This window comes from Lycorma delicatula, chromosome 1 (assembly GCF_047948215.1).
Source record: "Lycorma delicatula isolate Av1 chromosome 1, ASM4794821v1, whole genome shotgun sequence".
Lineage (NCBI taxonomy): Eukaryota > Metazoa > Arthropoda > Insecta > Hemiptera > Fulgoridae > Lycorma > Lycorma delicatula.
In genome coordinates, this window is record NC_134455.1 from 230139195 (window position 1) to 230158349 (window position 19155).

At 28.3% G+C, this 19155-nt stretch overlaps 1 protein-coding gene across 8 annotated transcripts in view; it reads left to right on the forward strand.

The window, feature by feature from the left end:
• The window catches only part of RapGAP1 (Rap GTPase activating protein 1), a 753456-nt gene that overhangs the window by 724988 nt on the left and 9313 nt on the right, over positions 1 to 19155 (forward strand). For all 8 annotated transcript variants that reach the window (XM_075373977.1, XM_075373968.1, XM_075374012.1 and 5 more), the window contains 4 exons: positions 2384 to 2549; positions 4005 to 4280; positions 6172 to 6278; positions 10353 to 10581. In XM_075373977.1, the coding sequence (XP_075230092.1) occupies positions 2384 to 2549; positions 4005 to 4280; positions 6172 to 6278; positions 10353 to 10581 (778 nt within the window). The remainder of the gene's footprint in view (positions 1 to 2383; positions 2550 to 4004; positions 4281 to 6171; positions 6279 to 10352; positions 10582 to 19155) is intronic.

Consider the following 19155-nt stretch of genomic DNA (forward strand, 5'->3'; position numbering starts at 1 on the left):
ATCAAGTTGATTTGAAAATAATTTGTCTCGCAACTTCCCAAAAAGCTGATTCTGTACATCTTCAGTTATATCACCAATTCAATGAGCAACATTTTTATTTGATAGAAATATGGACTGTAGTTGTTTGGCAAAAGTATCTCCAAACATGGTCTCTACAGTCTCAGTTGCAGCTGGGAAAATAAGCTCTTCTCCAATGGTGTGAGGCTTTTCACGTCCGGTTGTTTTATATGAAACTTAATAAAAGGCAAGTAAAGCATTTTCATTCACTTACAAATTCTTTTAAAAAATCATGTTTTTTTTCATATGATTTTAATTTTAATTTGAAGAATTCTTGGGGTTTGTTAACGTACTCGCTATGAAGCGTTTTCAAATGCCATTTAAGTTTATTAGGTTTCATGCTGTCTACTGCCAAAATTTTTGAGCAAATGACACACTGGGGCCTTTCTTCTTCATTTAATTTAGTACTGGTAAACCCAAAATTTAAGTATTCTTGAGAATATTTTCTTGATTTTATTTTTAGAACCATGCTCGTCTGTGCACTTGTTGTTTCACTATCATCTAATGCTCGCTTACAGCTACTTAAAAATATATCCACGATTCTGTTAAAATTTACTGCCATGAATATTTAATACTGTGAATTGCAATTAACATGCAAATTACAACATACATATTTACGATAAATTTGATAGCGATAGAAGGATCAACTTGACAGACTGGCTGGAATTGAATGAAGTGCATCATTTATACACATATGCGCAGATGGTTGCACAGATGTTCCAGAAGATTTGAAACAAATCTGAACTTCTTGTAAAGCTGCGAGAATGTCCAGTATGGTGGATGTAAGACAGAGAGCAATAGAGAGGCATCGATTCTGGTTTTGGCAATGCAGCGGATTGGTGTTGCCAAATATCAGTAAATTTACTTATTCTTAGTAATTTGTAAGATTTGTAATTAAGGTTATGGTGTAGCTTTAATGTCAAAATACTCAAATACACTATTATTGTATACATTCTTATTGTATGAGTGGGGGAGGGGCGATAAAAATTATGATTGAAAATTGGGTTATAAATACTGAAAGGTTGAGAAATGCTGATGTAAGCAATTGCCAATATAATGTTATATATAGACTAAACTAAATGAAGGGGCCTCTTTTAAGTTAATTATCTGCAGAAAATCTAATCTCAATTTTTCTAAAGTGAATTTTTCATGTTAAATGAATTAACAATATGTGTATAATAATATTACATATTTCTTCTTTGCTGTTTTATTAAGAAAAAGTGTAGATTATTGACACCAGTAGTTTCTTGTGATAAGATGTGAACAACAGTTAAGTCAAAAGTAATAAATTTGTTGAGTCATCTTGTTGCTTTTATATACCACCTACATGTAGTATCACTGCCCCAAAAATATTGCAGTTAATGTTTAATAACATAGCAAGTTATGTTTAATAACATAGCAAGAGGGGTAGCAAAATGTAAAAGAATATTGTGATTTTTGCATCTACTTATAGAATCATTGTCATTATATTTTGTACTGGGGCATCTGGGAAGTAATGTAGTCTGTTTTTCCTTAATTATGCAGAATTGCACTGATATTTTCTGAAAATTGTATAATAACTCTGAAATGATAATCTACAAGCACAGTTTCATGCACTTAAATAGCAAGTCATCTTTTAATTAAAAAAGAACGTTAGCCATTTAGTCAATTTCATCATGCTAACTAAAATTTGGTTTGGTTTGTCATTAAAAAACAATTATTTTGTATAATATTTGCTCTCATTTTGTACCACTTTTAATGTCAAGTTTCTTTTTCTTTTTTTTACATATATCAGTGTCATTAATTATTTGTTATTTGATTTCTTTGTTGTTTTTTTACACTTTTCATCTCAACATTTTCATTTGTCGGGAAATAACTAACAGTGAATTCCTTAAAATAAGTCAATTATTAAAACTTTCTCAAATTTTTTTTGTGATTTATAATCTCTTTATTTTTTATTCCACCAACCCATTTTATGTTTTAAGTGCCTCTGTTGTCTGCATTTTTAAATTCCATGAATCTTCTTTGACATCGCAGTTATTGTTACTGATCTTTTATTCCTTTTCTATAGTGTATAATTGGTACTTGATTTACTTCTCATAAGAAAGCTCTCCTTGCCTGTGTTATTCTGATTTTTGTGTATTTTTATTTTGTCTGTCATTTATAACTCTACTGCCAAATTTTATTACATGTGCATAAATTGCTTATTACTAGTTACAAACTTAAGAACACTATCATTGTCAACAGTAGAAGTTCTATCATAAGAAGTTTTATTATTAATTTTAATGTCAAACATCTTAAATCTATGTTAACATTTTAACTAAAACTTTACTTTATTTGTTTATAGGTACAAGATCAGTGTAACTGCAAGAAGTGATGTCCCATTCTTTGGACCTACTTTGTCTACACCAGCTATTTTCAAAAAGGGTCCTGAACTGAAGGAATTTCTGTTAACAAAATTAATTAATGCTGAAAATGCTTGCTATAAAGCTGAAAAATTTGCAAAACTTGAGGTACAGACATTTTATGTGGAAATTAAATATAGAAACATTCAAATTATATATAATGAAGTACCACTTTTATTTTGAGAATGGGCTGTTAATTTAGTAATTTGTAATGTAATATTTTAAATTTAATATTTTGTATAAAAATTCCACTTTTTATTTTAGGATCATTAACATTATTTCTTCATAGATTTTACAATTTGCTTTTTTTGGCTCTTTTGTTATGACGTTTAAGAAAAACAATGCAAAAAACGAATGCTTTTTTGGAATATAAGAATGCATATCAACTTGCTTTCCTAATGTGGCCTCTGTTTCATATCTTTTTACAAAAGTACCCTGCATTTTCTATATTGTCAATCCTCTCTTGTTACACTTCATATGAAAGAAGATAATTTTTTTAATGTATTTATTTTTATTTTTTTGAATCTAAAGCAAATACCTTTCCTTGCTTTATTAAGTAGTAGTAAAGTTATTGCATTTAGATTATTATTAAAGCAATTCCATATTTATTTTGAAATAATAAAATTTGAAATGAAAAAAGTAATTGTCATTATTTTACTTTATTTTGTTATTGTTTTTATTTTTTTACATAAAAATTGTAGAAATTTTTAGTGATTTTATTATTATTACCAAACTTTATAGGTGTTTTACTCAATTATAGAAATGTTAAACAGAGGCTTGTGTTCATTGTAAAAAAATATTTTGTGAATGTAACCGAATAGTGTAACCGAATATTAAGATATTTATTTCTTCAATATTGTTCTGTAGGGATGTTATTCTAATTTATGAAAAACCATTTTATATTAAAGATTGTCATTGTTGTTTTCCCAATCTGTGCAAGTATTTCATGTATCACAATACTTAATTATAATTTTAAGATTTTTTTGAGTGTTTTGCTGGATTACTGATTATTTTTAAATCAGTTGCAGAGTTAATTATGAAGTTTTCATGATGTTAATTTATAAATTAATATGTTATTTATTTATTATTTCTTTTAATTTGTTTGTAATTAGTTAATTTATTATTTAACTGTTATTATTTAGATCCTTCTTAAAGCATTAAAAATATTTTGTTTTTACTTAGTTCAGCGATTGTAACGCAGATATATACTCCCACTTATGCTCATAGTTTATATTGAAAGAAGTGCATTTTTTTATTTCTGTTTATCCAGTTCTTCTACAAACCATTATTTAATATATATTATTCAGTCTAACATCAGTGTGAATTATTTTTTAATTTAAATGCCCCTGATATTGCAAACGAGACTGTGAAATATCTATTGTTGAACTAAAATTTTAACGTCTAATGTTTGAATAAATAATAATAATGATGATGGTGATGGTGGTGATATAGTGTATTAATAAGTAATAGTAGATTGTACATTCAGATAAAATACATAATGTGTTTCAAATGTAATTCTACTGCATATTTTTTTTCAGAGACTAATGATAATTATTTTTGCAGTTGAGAACAAGAACATCATTGTTAAATTCACTATGTGATGAATTAAGAGAAAAGACAAGGGAGTTTATGGGTGCTGAAGGAGGAGGAAGTGGGGATATGGCTCCTGATACTCCTAAGTCTGAAAGTGGTCCAGGAAGTCGATTCATTGATACAGTACGCAAAGCACTGATTGCTAGGGTCAGAAATCAAGGTGTACCAAATGAAAACAACAATAATAATCATAACAGCAACAAGAAACCTTCTGTCGGAGCAGTACCTGACACACCTACACCAGTTGTTAGTTCACCTCTATATTGTTCTTAATTTATGTCATTATTTTATAGTCTTTAATGTTTTATGTACTTATTATTTAAAGAAATAAATAATTGATTGCCGTGTATATACTTGCTCATAAATACCAACAGAATGTAGAAAAACTGTTATTATTTAAATTTAATTACTTAAAGGTATCTTTTTTATCCAGACTGAACATGTCTGGCTGAACAAAAGTCCAGTTAATCTGGAAATACATGTAGTCTGTTGAGGTCATAATAAGCATGTAGTGTAAAGTATAGAAACTTATTTGAAATTGTTTTTAATGTTTGTATTGATAATAAATTCAAACTTTACTTACAGTAAGATTAATTTTGAAAATAATCATCTATTTTTGTTGGGGTATGCCACCATAACAACCACTGTACCAACTCATATCTTTTTAAAGAAGGGAAGGCTTAGTTCAGCAGGCTGTTGAGGCTACAACAGCTTATACTTGTGTATAAACACATATATGTACCTAATGGGTCTTGCAATCTATAAGTTTTAACTTAGTAAGGAATAAATATAAAAAATTTGAACTCCAATTTTTAAAAACTAATTACTATATATGTTTAAAATAGTTTATCAACCTGAAATTAAAAAGTCAGACCAAAATACAAAGAGATGAGGTTTTGAAGTTTTCTAAACAGTAAACAAGATATGTATTTAAAATATGCAGATGCTGAAGTGGTTATAAGGAATGGGATCCAGATAAATGAATATATACTGTAATAGTTTATTAAGCATACATTTGTAGATGAAATTGGTTGCACTGGCTTTTATTTATTTATATCCTCATTTAAAGGTTTTAATAAATTACAAATTATATTAAGAATTGTAACTTTTCATTTTAATTAAATATGAAAAAATTAATTGATCCTGATTAATCTATTTTTCTGCTAAACTTTTAACATGTGGAAACTGAAATTACTGAGGGTACTGGACAGTTTATTGTGTAACTTACAAACGTATTAGTGTTTAGCTGCTACTACTAGAATATCAATATAATTCTCTTAAATTGATATTTTCTGTTTGTAGGGCTGTAATATTCCTATTATCACAAAAGACTGAACATCAAAAGAAATATTAAAGAACATCACTTAAAATTGAAATATTAAACTAAGCTGTTACTGTGATTTAAAATAGATTTTAATCTGTTGATTCATGAAACTTGTACGATTATAATAAATTATGTTATATGAACAAGTTTGTTTAAGTTTGTTTGAATAAAGAAATAGTATAAAAACTAATTTTATAGAAATTTCTTGGTTTTTTCATATCTTAGTGTAGTGTTTTCATGTATTCTGATTAACACTGGTAACATTTACACGTACTTTATTCATGAAAAATCTCTAGTCCAGTTTCTGGCAATAATTTTAAAGTGTTTGAAGTAGTATAACTGAATATTTTACTTTCATGTGTGTAAAAAAGTTCCATTGTGAGAGTATTAAATGAGTAGTACTTTATTTGGAACTTACATAAAGTGTTTACATATGATTTTTTTCTTTACAGAAAAATTACATCTGATCAGAATTATAATTAGATGGCTAGTTGTAATTATTTTCTAATTAATCAAATTTTTCAGTGTAATTTCCTTCAGTACAATGTAGTAAGTAAAGTGAGATTTAGTTATGGTCTCATTTTGCTGTAAAATTGTAAGCCAATTCACTTTTATTAATCTGATCCTACAATTGTCCATAGATTACTTTTATATTCATTGTTAAAACTTTTTTCTCAGTGTCACTCTTATGCATGAAAAATATAATAATTTGTCCGTAAACAACAAAGATTATTTATGATCTTGGTTTAAAATTACTTTTTTTTCTTATTACTTTAAAGATCTTGCTTTAATTAGTTGTTTTATTGTTTATAGAGCGGAAGGTCATTATCAAAAGGTAGCTGTAGTAGTAGTAGTGGCAGGAAAACTCCTCCTTCTTCACCAGTCTCTAGTCCAGATATTCATACACATCGAACCCCAAGGTAAAGAAAAGAGAATTTTCTTTACATTACTGGTAATTATTTATTATATAGTAATTAATGTATCTGCAATTAAAAACTTTGGATTTAATTCACAATAATTATTCTTTTCTATTTATCTATTCAGAATTAAATCCTTATTTATATTTAATTGCAAATAGTTAATGATTATCATCTTTTTAAAATATCAGTAGGTAAGGTATAATTTTTAAGCTTTTTTCCTAAATTTAATACAATTTTCTGTAACACTTAATTGAAAGTAAGAAAAAGAGTCTTTTTTCTGTAGAACAGATATCAGTGTAGTTGCATTTAAAACTATTAAAAACACATATTACAATCTATAAATGCAGTTTATAAAAGTTTATAAAATGGTTTTATGAATGCAATTGTAATATAAGTTCTATACAAGTTATTTTATTTATTTATTTATTTTTTTTAAGCTGAGAAGATTATTTTGTGTTTTTTGTTGGGCATAAATTTTTGACAATTATTTACTTTGTGTGCTTTCTCTCAATATATAGACTTACATGTTTTAGTTTTAGTTGCCCTGACTGAAATACAGGATTCTTTTGACTGATATGGTTTGTATGGTTTCTTGGATTTCAAATGTTTTAATCATTAGTTTCAGAGTTATAGCCAAATAAAATTTTAATTAATGAAATACAGTAAATTCTGAGTTAACAGAATTTTGCAGGACCAAAAATATTTTCTGTTGTGAACAGGATTCCAGTTAATACAGGGACAAACTAGTGGACTATACAATTAAAAAGAAGTAGGTAGTGTACTTACCAGAACCCCATTTCATTTCAAACAGTGGATTGTACAGTAGTTTGTTAACAAATTTGTAAGCACAAAATTTCTATTTTATATTAGACGTACAGAACAGTATACTGGATTGTAGAACAGTTTTCGTATTTTAATTTAAAAAAATTTCAAATCTAGGTACTGTTAATCTTTGAAAAATAATGAATTTCAGTACCTTAAACTAATACACTTTAATAAGTAAACATAATTTACATTAACCTAAATGTACTTTATTACTGTTCATTACGTAACTTAGTCTGAATTATAAGAAAAGAAATTGGATATTTTTTTTGTACTGAGTTTTACTTTCAGCTTCTCTGTTTTCTGGGCTTTACAAATTATGTTTAACAACAGTGATGTAACAACATAGTGATGTAAGTGAAAATTCCTGAAGGTTTAATAGGTTGGATAAATCTACACTACTGTATAATCTAGTTTTTGTATCGTTCGTTACTGTTACGGTCCTCGTCATCAGAATTGCTTCTGTCTTCATCAGTTTTCTCTCCATGGTGTTCAATAAATTCATCTATATTCTCTATGTTAGCCTCAGTCTTTAATTAGTTGTCCCTGTTAACACAATTTTGTGATCATGTTAACAAAATCTTGTGTAGTAGCAATTATAGTTTCATAAGATGCCCTGTTCACTTCTTCCTGCAAGTCATCAAATGTCATTGTAAGTTCCGTTTCTGTAGCTATGTGCAATTGAAAGTTTGCTTTTTAGAAGCAGTGTTGAACTGTCTCTGCCAATATGCATATAAATGCTTCTGATTGCCAAATTATAGCATCAAGCACTGATATAGATTTAGTCAGTTGAGTAGCTGACCGTGTCATTTCAGTAGTTGCTAACAGAGATTTCATTAAAAATCTATGGTAATGTAATTTGAGACATTTAATTACATCCTGGTCCGTAGGCTGGGTAATGCTTGTTGTATTTGGTGGGAACCAAGCTAATTTACCATGGCGTAATGCAATATCCGAATGACTTGTGGTGTTATCTAAAAAGAGAAAAACGTGTCTATTTTGCTGTTTCATGTGTTAAACCCTTGCAACCACTTCTCCATAATACACGACGTCACCCATGATTTTTCGTTGGATCTCCATACTACAGGAAGATTGTCTTACTAATGTTTTTAAAACATCTTGGTTTATCAACCTTTCCAATAATGAGCGGCTTTCCAGTTTTCCTATAAAACCACAAACAAAAATTGTCAACCTTTCCTTGGAATGCTTCCCTCCTGTACAACGTTGTCCTTTCAAGCAGAGTGTTACTTGGTAGTACATGATAAAAAAATCTGGTTTCATCACCAATTGCAATATTTCTAGGTTCGTAATTTTCAGTCAAAGTAGCAAGTTTTGTTTTCCAGTCAGTTACTGTCTCGTCACACACATCTTCAGCCTCACCACATACTTCTTTAAACACAATCTGATACCACTTTTTGAAACTTTCCAGCCAACCATTTGAAGCTCAGAAATAGGTGTTACCTAATTTCCTTTGCTTGGTGTTGTACAATTACTTCTGAAATTGGTAACTTTCTTGCCCTTGCACTTGCAAACCACTTCCAAATCAATTTGTTAATTTCTTCATTGCCAATTTTTTGTGTATGCCTTTTATTTGAACCGCTCCCTTTTAACCATTCACTCTTTAATTTGTTTTTATTATTTTTAAATATGAGTCTTACCTACGCCAGATATTTTGAGTAAGTTTTTAACGGACAGTTTGTCTTTTTTCTGGTTTTGATTGTTTTTATTTTTGTATTTAAGTCCAACAAAACTTTTTTTTGATGCCATATTTGTTACACTAATACACAGATCCAGAAGGACACTAAACTAATAATCATACTCTACAGTTCTGAATTTTAGGTACTGAACTATAATATGGATCCAACAAAACAACGATGACTTTGTGCCATCACCTGTACAAGGTTTTAACACTCTGTCTGTCTGTCGTCGCCTTATTATGATTTGTGATGAGATTATTGAAAATGTAAACATTTATGTAGTGTTAAATGCAAATTTATCAACTACAACTCTGACATGACTAATTTTTATTTTTGTTGTACTGTGCAGTACATGTATTCTATTTTATATTGTGGAAAAATTTAATACTGTACTTTATGAATAGTATTAAATGGGTATAAGTATTTTTTTTGCATAAATTACAGTACTCTACGTGATTCTTAATAAACGTTTCTGATAACTCATGAGATTTTCTCCGTTGCTGTGTCAGCCAGGTTTTTGTTATTTCAGGGAAAATTAACATCATATCTTTGGTAAAATTCACAGGACCAGGGAAATTTTCCGTTGTAGACAGGATTCTGTTAATACAGGTTCCATTAACTCAGGCTTTACTGCATTTGGATCTTACAAGGGGAAGGGACATCAGGTTGAATCTAATTTCATCTACTTTTTTCTTTTAACTTTTTTTTTAAATTTAAATATATTGATTTATTTATGATTATTAACTGCTGATTGTTAAAATTTTTTATGGTAAATAATAATTCAATAACAATAAAAAAAAATATCAGAAGTTATTAATTATTTGTATGAAAGGTTATCCTTTTTCTTTGCACAGAGGACCATTAAATAAAAGATTTATGTAGATTTGTTAAAAAGCTATGTTTTTCTCAGATTGGAGTTATTGAAAGGGATAAGACATCTCACCTGCATTATTGTCTAGGAGAATGATATGCTAGTTCTGTGCTTACCCATTTTAATCTTCCTTTTTGTCAAACCTTGAATGCTTAATGCCTTGTTCTCAAGCAGAACATTAGGCTCATTTCTTGGTCTCCTACAAGTCGTAATTTTAACTCGATGGTCTTCCTTTCTGGAAATATGTTAAGAACATTTTATTCAGCAAAAGAATTTGGATTTCTTACTCCTAAAAAAAAAAATCTCCTTTCATAATATATAGTTCTGAATTCTGTTTGTTTTACAGATTTTTTAAAGCTAAGTTACATCAACTTTCAAAATGTGTCCAAATGGAGAACATTGTTTAGTTTTTCTTCACTTTCTGAGATCTAAAGAGGTCTCATTTGGTTGAAGTGGTTGGGTGATAAAATGGCTGAAGAGAAGCCTTATTTTAAGATAACTATTTCACGACTATTCTACTAATTTATCAGCTAAAATACTAGAATAGTCAAAGTAAGGAGTATGTTGTTTTGCAGGTTTCACTCTACTTAATTATGATTTGGTGTTAACCATTGCTATTATTAATTAATTACAATGTTATTATTAATGGTCGTGGTGTAAAAAACTTCAATTTTTATTTTTCAGGGTGTCAGAAAGTGACTCATCATCACTGAATAGTGTTGAATTAGATGCTGCAGTATATGCAGACAGTGATACCGGTTTAGAAAGTATGAGCTCTGCTGAAACTCCCAACAAGGCTTGTAGTCTTTGTCTTGACAGTACAAGTAATGATGGAGGTCATCAGGCTGAAGCTCTTCGGCAGGAAGTGACACGACTTAAGTGTGATAAGCTTGATCTCTTACGGCAGAATGTTGTAAGCATAATGGTTTTATTTAATTTCTTATCTAAACAAACAGACAAAAAAAAATTATAGAAAATTTTGAAAAATTCTTTTTACAGGTAGCTTGGATTGTTTTCCAGAAATTTGGTATAAACTACACTCAATTGAGATGTTATAACAGATGCATTTTTGTAACATATGGCTTCTAGAAGTACTTACGAAATGATTGAGTTTGTTTTTATAACTTTATTGGGTATCTTCCAATTTTTTTCAAATAATTTAAAAATTATATGCTAGGTTATAATCAAGCAAAAAATGGACTTGCAAATGTTGATTATATATTTCAAAATAGATTTTGGTAATTTTGTGTAGTACTGAAATAATTTAATACATTTCATAATTTAATACATTCAGCATAGAATGGTGGGTATTGTCTTGTATGAAAAGTAATGAAAATTAGAAGTGTTATTGGGATTAATGAACAACAAACATATTACTTTAAAGTTATCCTTAGTTTTTATTAATTGTTACTTTATTTTTGATTTTTATTGCTCTTGAAAATCATATTATATTGCATAGAGAAACGTTAAAAAAGTTAATGTTTGTGTTCCCTTATGGATCACTATATACGTCTGACTTTTGCTTATGTGGTTATTAGGTTTATATGCTAGTTTAAATATTTCTTTATTGTAAGTTTTACTAATGTTTTCTATGATATTACTAGTTTATAAATACTTGCATATTTTTTCACTCTTTTGTTTCTTATTATTTATTGGTTGTAAGGTAGTTATTTTGTTACAGTGTTTGTATAGTTGTTTTTTTTATAAATTATCATTAATTAAAGTAATATCGTATCCATTTTTAATTAATTTGAGGAAGTTAATGACCCAACTAACAGATTTCATCTGTTAGAAAGTTTAATAAAAAAATTCAGATCAATGTTTACTTATAATAATGATAATTTAAAATACCATTGTAGATTATATCTTTTGAACTGAATGCCTCTAAATTAACTTGACTACCAAAAATTCATAAATTAATCATCCCATCTTTAATCAATGTTAAACCGGCCTCCTGTTATATCTAAAATAATAGATAAAACTCTTAGGAAAAAAATGAATTTACCTAATATATTTAAAATAAAAAATGGGTACAAATTAATCAATAAATTAAATAGCTTAAATGTAATAAAGACATAAAAATGGTTAATTATGGACATAATTAACATGTATCCTACCATACCTGTGCACCATACCATAAAGAATAACCAAAAAGATCCGAAATTGATTAAAGGTATCATCAGTATTATAAGAAGTACGAGGGTTATTTTTCTTCAAGGTCCGATCGGTCACGAAATTAAAACCACAGTGAAAATAAAAAAAAATTTATTTGTAACAAGTAACAAGTGTAACATAGTTACGCTATTTCTCTACATAGTCGCCACTCCGATTTAGACATTTGTCGTATCGTGGTACCAACTTTCCAATACCCTCGTCGTAGAACAGAGCCGCCTGTGTTTTCAGCCATGTTTCTAAGCACACAGTTTGCGGTACTGAAGTCTCTCACTCACAATGGTGTAGAGAGCTGACCTTGAAATTTCAGGAAACTAATCACTCAATACAGAAATTGTGAACCGACAATTTTCTCGAATTGCCTCATCCACTCGCTCAACGAGATCATCGGTTGACACTCGCTTCCTTCCCTGACCACCTGCATCATGAACATCTGTACATCCTGCTTTAAAGTTCCTGCACCATTGTCGCACTTTGCTGTCACTCATTAAAGTTTCACCGTACACATTACTTATTCGTTGATGAATTTCTGCTGCATTACACCCCTCTGCCTGAAGAAATCGAATTACCGCACGCACTTACATTTGGCGGGAGATGCTTTTGTTGTAGACATGCTAATGAAAATTTTAAATTCACATTTGAAATAGATAATAGAGTGTAAAATTATTTAGATGTCAGTATCAAAATTAACAAGGATAAACAAATTGAAACACCAGTATATAAAATACCTACATCTAATAAAAACAATTCATAAAAAATCAATCACTCTTGGGTCTTATCAAATTAACATGTACAAACATGATTACTAGAGCAATAAAATACACATATAAAAACAAAGAAAAGTTTAATAATGTGATAACATTGTAAAACATATAACAGTTGAAAATTGATATGATTCTACTTCTTAATTAATAATATTTATAAAAAACAACTATCACAAACAATAACAAAATAACCACCTAATGACCAGTACATAATAAGACACAAAAGAATGAAAAAATATACATGAGTATTTATAAACTAATTATGTCATTGAAAACACTACCAAAACTTACAATAAAGAAATATTTAGACCACCGTAACCACATAATAAAATATTTAAAAAACAAAACCAATAATAATAATAAACAATCTGTATGGAATTTATAAAATTAAAAGTAATGATTGTAGTGGTATTTAAATAGGTAAAACAAATATATCTTTTAAAACTAGATATCTTGAACATTATAGAAATTACAAAAATAATAAATTAAATTTAATATGTCAGACCATCCAATAAGAATTAAACATTCTGTTTCTGATATTAACACAGATTTAAAAATATTAAAAATTAATAAAGATGTCATAAAATTAAATATATTGAAGAATATTTCATACATAAATACAAACAAAATTTAAATTTTATAAAACATCAGACAGTGTTTGAAGCAGATGGTCTTATAAAAACTGCAACAGATAGCAGTAATTTTTTTAATTAATATGCAGTTTTCATTATTTAGTATTTTTATTTCAATTTCACAATTTTTTTTATTAATCAGTAATGGAATTATTTCAATCCATGACAGAATGCAAAATCCCAGGAAATTACTTTAATAAAAAATTAAAGTAAGATATGTCTTATCTCAATATTCTGTACCAAGTGGTTTATTTAATAGAATTTAAATATAATTTAATAGTACAGAGGAATAATATCTCTTAAACAAATTAAGACATTACAATACATATACTTACATATATTGAAAAAATTTACCACCTAAATGTCTATAATTGTTATACTTAATTAAATTACTTGTAATAAATAGAATTTAAATAATGAAATAAAAATTTTAAGGAAAGAAAGGAGATTTAATATATATTAAATTTCTTTTTGATAATTCGTGTCCCATTTTACAGTGGAACTGCTGATTATCTGGATTGATCTTTACAAGGTTGGATTTAAATAATTGGAAAAATAAAAAAGGTTCATCATACATACTGAGACATATTGTTCTAATGTTTAATGGGTATCACATTTAATAAATAGATGAAAATATAAAGAAAATGAATGTATTTCAGTAAAATTACAAAGAAACTCAGAACATACATACATATAATTTTTTTTTTGTCTTCAGTCATTTGACTGGTTTGATGCAGCTCTCCAAGATTCCCTATCTAGAGCCAGTCGTTTCATTTCGGTATACCCCCTACATCCTACATCGCTAACAATTTGTTTTATATATTCCAAACATTGCCTACCTGCACAATTTTTTCCTTCTACCTGACCCTCTAATATTAAAGCAACTATTCCCGGATGCCTTAATATGTGGCCTATAAGTCTGTCTCTTCTTTTAACTCTTTTTCCAAATGCTTCTCTCTTCCTCTATTTGCCTCAACACCTCTTCATTTGTCACTTTATCCACCCGTCTGATTTTTAACTTTCTCGTATAGCACCACATTTCAAAAGCTTCTAATCTTTTCTTCTCAGGTACTCCGATTGCCAAGTTTCCACTTCCATATAAAGCGACGCTCCAAACAAATACTTTCAAAAATCCTTTCCTGACATTTAAATTAATTTTTGATGTAAAAATATTATATTTCTGACTGAAAGCTCGTTTCGCCTGTGCTGTTCGGCATTTTATATCACTCCTGCTTCGTCCATCTTTAGTAATTCTACTTCCCAAATAACAAAATTTTTCTATTTTTCAGAATCTTTTATCTTCCTAATTTCACATTCAGTGGTCCATCTTCATTATTTCTACTACATTTCATTACTTTCGTTTTGTTCTTGTTTATTTTCATGAGGTAGTTTTTGCGTAGGACTTCATCAATGCCGTTCATTTTTCTTCTAAATCCTTTTTATTCTCAGTTAGAATTACTGTATCATCAGCAAATCGTAGCATGTTTATCTTTTCACCTTGTACTGTTGCTCTGAATCTAAATTGTTCTTTAACATCATTAACTGCTAGTTCCATGTAAAGATTAAAAAGTAACGGTGATAGGGAACATCCTTGTCAGACTCCCTTTCTTGTTACGGCTTCTTTCTTATGTTCTTCAGTTATTACTGTACCAACAATATAATAAAGAACAAATATAGTAATACGTTACAAAAATCCAATGAGTAGAAATTTGCTGTTAAAAGAACTAGAATTTACAAAAATTATCCAAAGAAATTAAAATTTAATACTACCTTGCTGTTTTATAAAAAATGTAGTTAAAAAATGATTAAAAAACTTAAAAACTGTATTGAAGAGAAATTGAATTAAGCTTACAGTATGTTGTAAAACATATCGTGTTTTAAAAATTTTTTAAAAATATGTATGTATGTTTAATATAATAAAATTTAGTGACGGTCAGTAACCAAAATCTACCTTTAAAATCATTATTTCTTCTTAAAGAAATGTGCAATCTGTACTTTGTAACTGATCTTTATTTATGTGCTGCAAGATCACATAATTGTTTTAAACAAAAAGTCTGTGTTTGGATCGCATTATTTTTGTTTGTCCAAACAGTAATAGCGATAGACAAACATTTATGAGTTTTTTCTTGTAATGGCCCTGATTGCAAATTGTTGTCTTCTTCAGCTGTTAGTTGATCATTTTCTTGTATGGCTTCTATGATCTTATTGCTTAAAATTTGGGTAACCTGGGTCATTATGATTGCTGATTGTCCATTCATCAACACTCTCAAAGTTGATCTGTGTAGCCTAGTATCTTTTTTGCAAGTTTTCCTATATCTTTGATATTTCCCATGGGTTTCATCAGTTTCAGGACATTATTTTATTTAAAATTTCTTTCCATGCTGTTACCACAATATCTCGCTTTCAAGAGCATTCCATTCCGGTATGAAATAACTTTGAACCAATCTGAAAAAATTTCACAAGTCATCCATGCTTTCTCTGTTAATCTTTTGTAAATAAATTGAAAATCTTGGACACTATTAAAAGATTATGATCTTTTTGATTTGCCAATCAATATAAGATTAACCATGATCTCTAGTTATGTTATCACCAACCAACAATGTCATGCATTCTTTAGACATTTTATAGCCTGGAACTAATTGTTTGCAGGAAACTGAAGTTTTCTTTGGAAGAACTTACTATTCAAAGGCTGTTTCAACATTTTTTTAAACAAAATATTCATCATAAGCTTTCAAAAAAATCATAAAATAGTTAAAAATTCATTTGCTGCTGAGTTATTTGCTGATAATCTTTCTCTTTGAATTTCAAGTTGCTGAATTCCATGTTGCTGTTTGAAATTTGGAAGCTACTTGCTTAAAATGTTTATTTCCAGTTAGTTTTTATTAAAAGTAATAGCTTTTCCTATTAGAATTAGTCCAGAAGTTGACTCACCAATGGCTTTTGAATAAAGTACCAGAAAACATCCTGAACAACCTCTTTATTTGAGGTTTTCGTCACTGTCTTCTTGCTAAAACTTTATTCTATTTTGAGTTGTGATACAATTCTTTATGGTGTCTCCATTTTTCTTAATTTCTAAAATAGTCTATATTCTTATGCCATTTTCACCTGCTGAGAATTTACTTATACACCATTTTTAATGTTTTCTAAGAATTCTACTTTTTCTTTCTGTTACTATTTTTTATTATGTTAATTATATATTTCTTTATAACTTTTTTATTAAATTATATTTTACTTTCTTTATTAAACATTAAAAAAATTGATTAACATTACATTTATTATACAATTTTTATTACATGTGTGTAATAATAATAAAAAAATATTATAAACGTGTGTATTACTATTTCAGAATTAACTACATTTTAAGCTTTAAGTACCATGTTAAAAAATTTTTAACAGAATCATAAATACTAAAAAAATAATGCAAATAAAATTAAAGCTCATCTATATTAAAGCACCCAAAAATAAAAAAATTACAATTAAAATTTGTTTTACAGTTATTTGAAGTTACTTAATCTCTACAAGATTGGTTATAGATCATGGACAGAAGCTAGAAATTAATAGTTATAAAAAAATGAATAAATTTAAACTTACCTGATTATAGATTTAATACAGTGCAGGTTATTAGATTTTGAATATGTGAGGGTAAGTTAAAAAGTAAAAGGAAATTTTGATTTCCCTCCCAACAGGTTTTCTTTCACAATAAAACATTCACAGTTTTGACAATCTTGACTTGTTCATCAGTTTTCACGCCTTATAACTATTTCCTTTTTCCAAAAATGAAATTGGCCAAGATTTTAGGATTTGAAAAGATGAAACAGAATGCAAAAAGGAAGAAGTTACTAGTTTGAAAAAGAATTTAATAAACTTTAGAAGTAATTGACAGCCCACTTTGTGGCTGCGATTCAGAGACAAAGGCTCAATCTTTGCAGTCGAAAACAGCTGATTCTTCATAATCCAAGAAGTTTGCTGCTATGTGAAGGGAATGCTGACTGTGTTTTTTGATTGTGAACTTATCGATTTAATGGGTTCCCTGAAGAAAATCATAACAAAGAAGTATTTCATTGTTATCCTTTGTTTTTTGTGAAATACTCTTTTCAGAAGACCAGAAAAAGATCAGAATGTCTTGAGATTTATCTAAAGTTGTCTAAGTGTGTGAATCCAAAAAAGTACTACTTTGAAGGCTGTAAACTTTCAAATCTGTTATTCTTGATTTTTTAAAATTTTTGTAATAATAAGTATTTTTTGGTTCTACCTTATAATGAAATAGTGACTGTAAAGGTCATATTTAAGTATTAGATATTGCATTCCATTCTAGCTGGTTCATTCCCTTCTCAGTTATTAGTTGACAGATTATTAGATTATTAGTCGACTGAAAAAATACCCATCTCATTGATTACAAAATAAGTTGCCTTTTACATAGTTAGGCACCAGAAAATTACACATCTTTCTATAACTACATTTATAAAAAGATAAAATATACTTTATGTTTTTTTTTCTTATAAATATTTACAAAACTGCACTGTTATTCGTAAAGATAACAAATGAAACATCCATCTCTAAAGATTTAAAATGAGAATTAAATTTTCTTAATATTATTGTTGCTGCCATCAACTATATGTGTTTTGTAATATGTTTTCTATTCTTTCTCATTAAATAAGTTTAAAATTTATGTATATTTTTGCATGAATACATCATTAAAAAATTTCTTAGAGGAAGGAATTAGTTTAAAATGCACTTTCAATTCAAAAATTATTATTAATTTATCAGTTATAATCATTTAAAAATACATTATCACTTAATTAAAGATCTACCAAAAATGCATTCTAATTTGTATTAATTATACTTAACATTATGTGGACGTTTTTGATTAATTAGTCTGTATATACGTGGAATCTTTTGACATAACATTAAATTTTTAGGTTTTTAAATACGAATATTGCCCGTTAATGTCTTTATCTTCGTTATGGATTCTTTTTCTTTTTTTTGAGGATTTTGAGGTCATAGTGGACCACTTAGTCAACTCTGGGTTCGTCTTTTCTTTTTCTTTTTTTTCTTGATTGCTTCCCTAAACTTCTTCATTCTGTCAGATCTTGCTTTTTTGAGTTCTTTTGAACAAACCCTTGTTGTTGTTTGCTTTTCTTTAATTTTAAATCTGGAGTTTGTTTCTTTTAGTATTTTTATATTATCAGTTTTGTTTCGTAAATCTTGTATTGTGATTTCTAGTTCTTACATATGTTGTTTAATTTTGGTTATCCAGGTCAGTGTTTTGGACATTTTCCAGTATTTCTCAGCCAGTTTCCTGACGAGCCTGTTCGGTTCTGTTTTTATTATGTGTCCAAAGAAGGAGATTATTTTCTTTCTAAAATAGTCTAGAGCTGGTTCTATGTATTTATGTACTTCTTGCTTTGGTATGATTTTCCATTTTCCCCCATCAGTAAGTTGTCTTTTATTTATACATGTTCTTAGAATTCTTCTTTCTATTCTTTGCATCTCTGCTGAGTAAGAAATGTTGGATTTTAGTTTGAAGAGTGTTTCGCTTCCATATGATATTATAGGTCTGATTACAGTTTTGTAATGTCTTGAGTTTGGTATCTTCTGAGATGCATCTTTTGTTATATGTTGTTTTGGTGGTATTTTGTGCATAATTGAGCTTTTGTGTTCTTTCTTTCCAGTTTATTTTTTCTTTGAGGTCATGTTGATATTTTCTCCTAAATATTTAAACCAGTCAACTAGCTCAACTTTGTGTCTGTTTATGGTTCAATACCAGGGGATTTATGGCCATTATTCTAGTCTTTTCATATGGTATTCTTAGACCCATTTTTCCTGCTAGTTCTTCCAATGAAGTTACTATATTATTGGCTAGAAACGCTAGGTCATCTGCAAATCCTAGACAGTTTACTTTGATATGGTTTAGACATT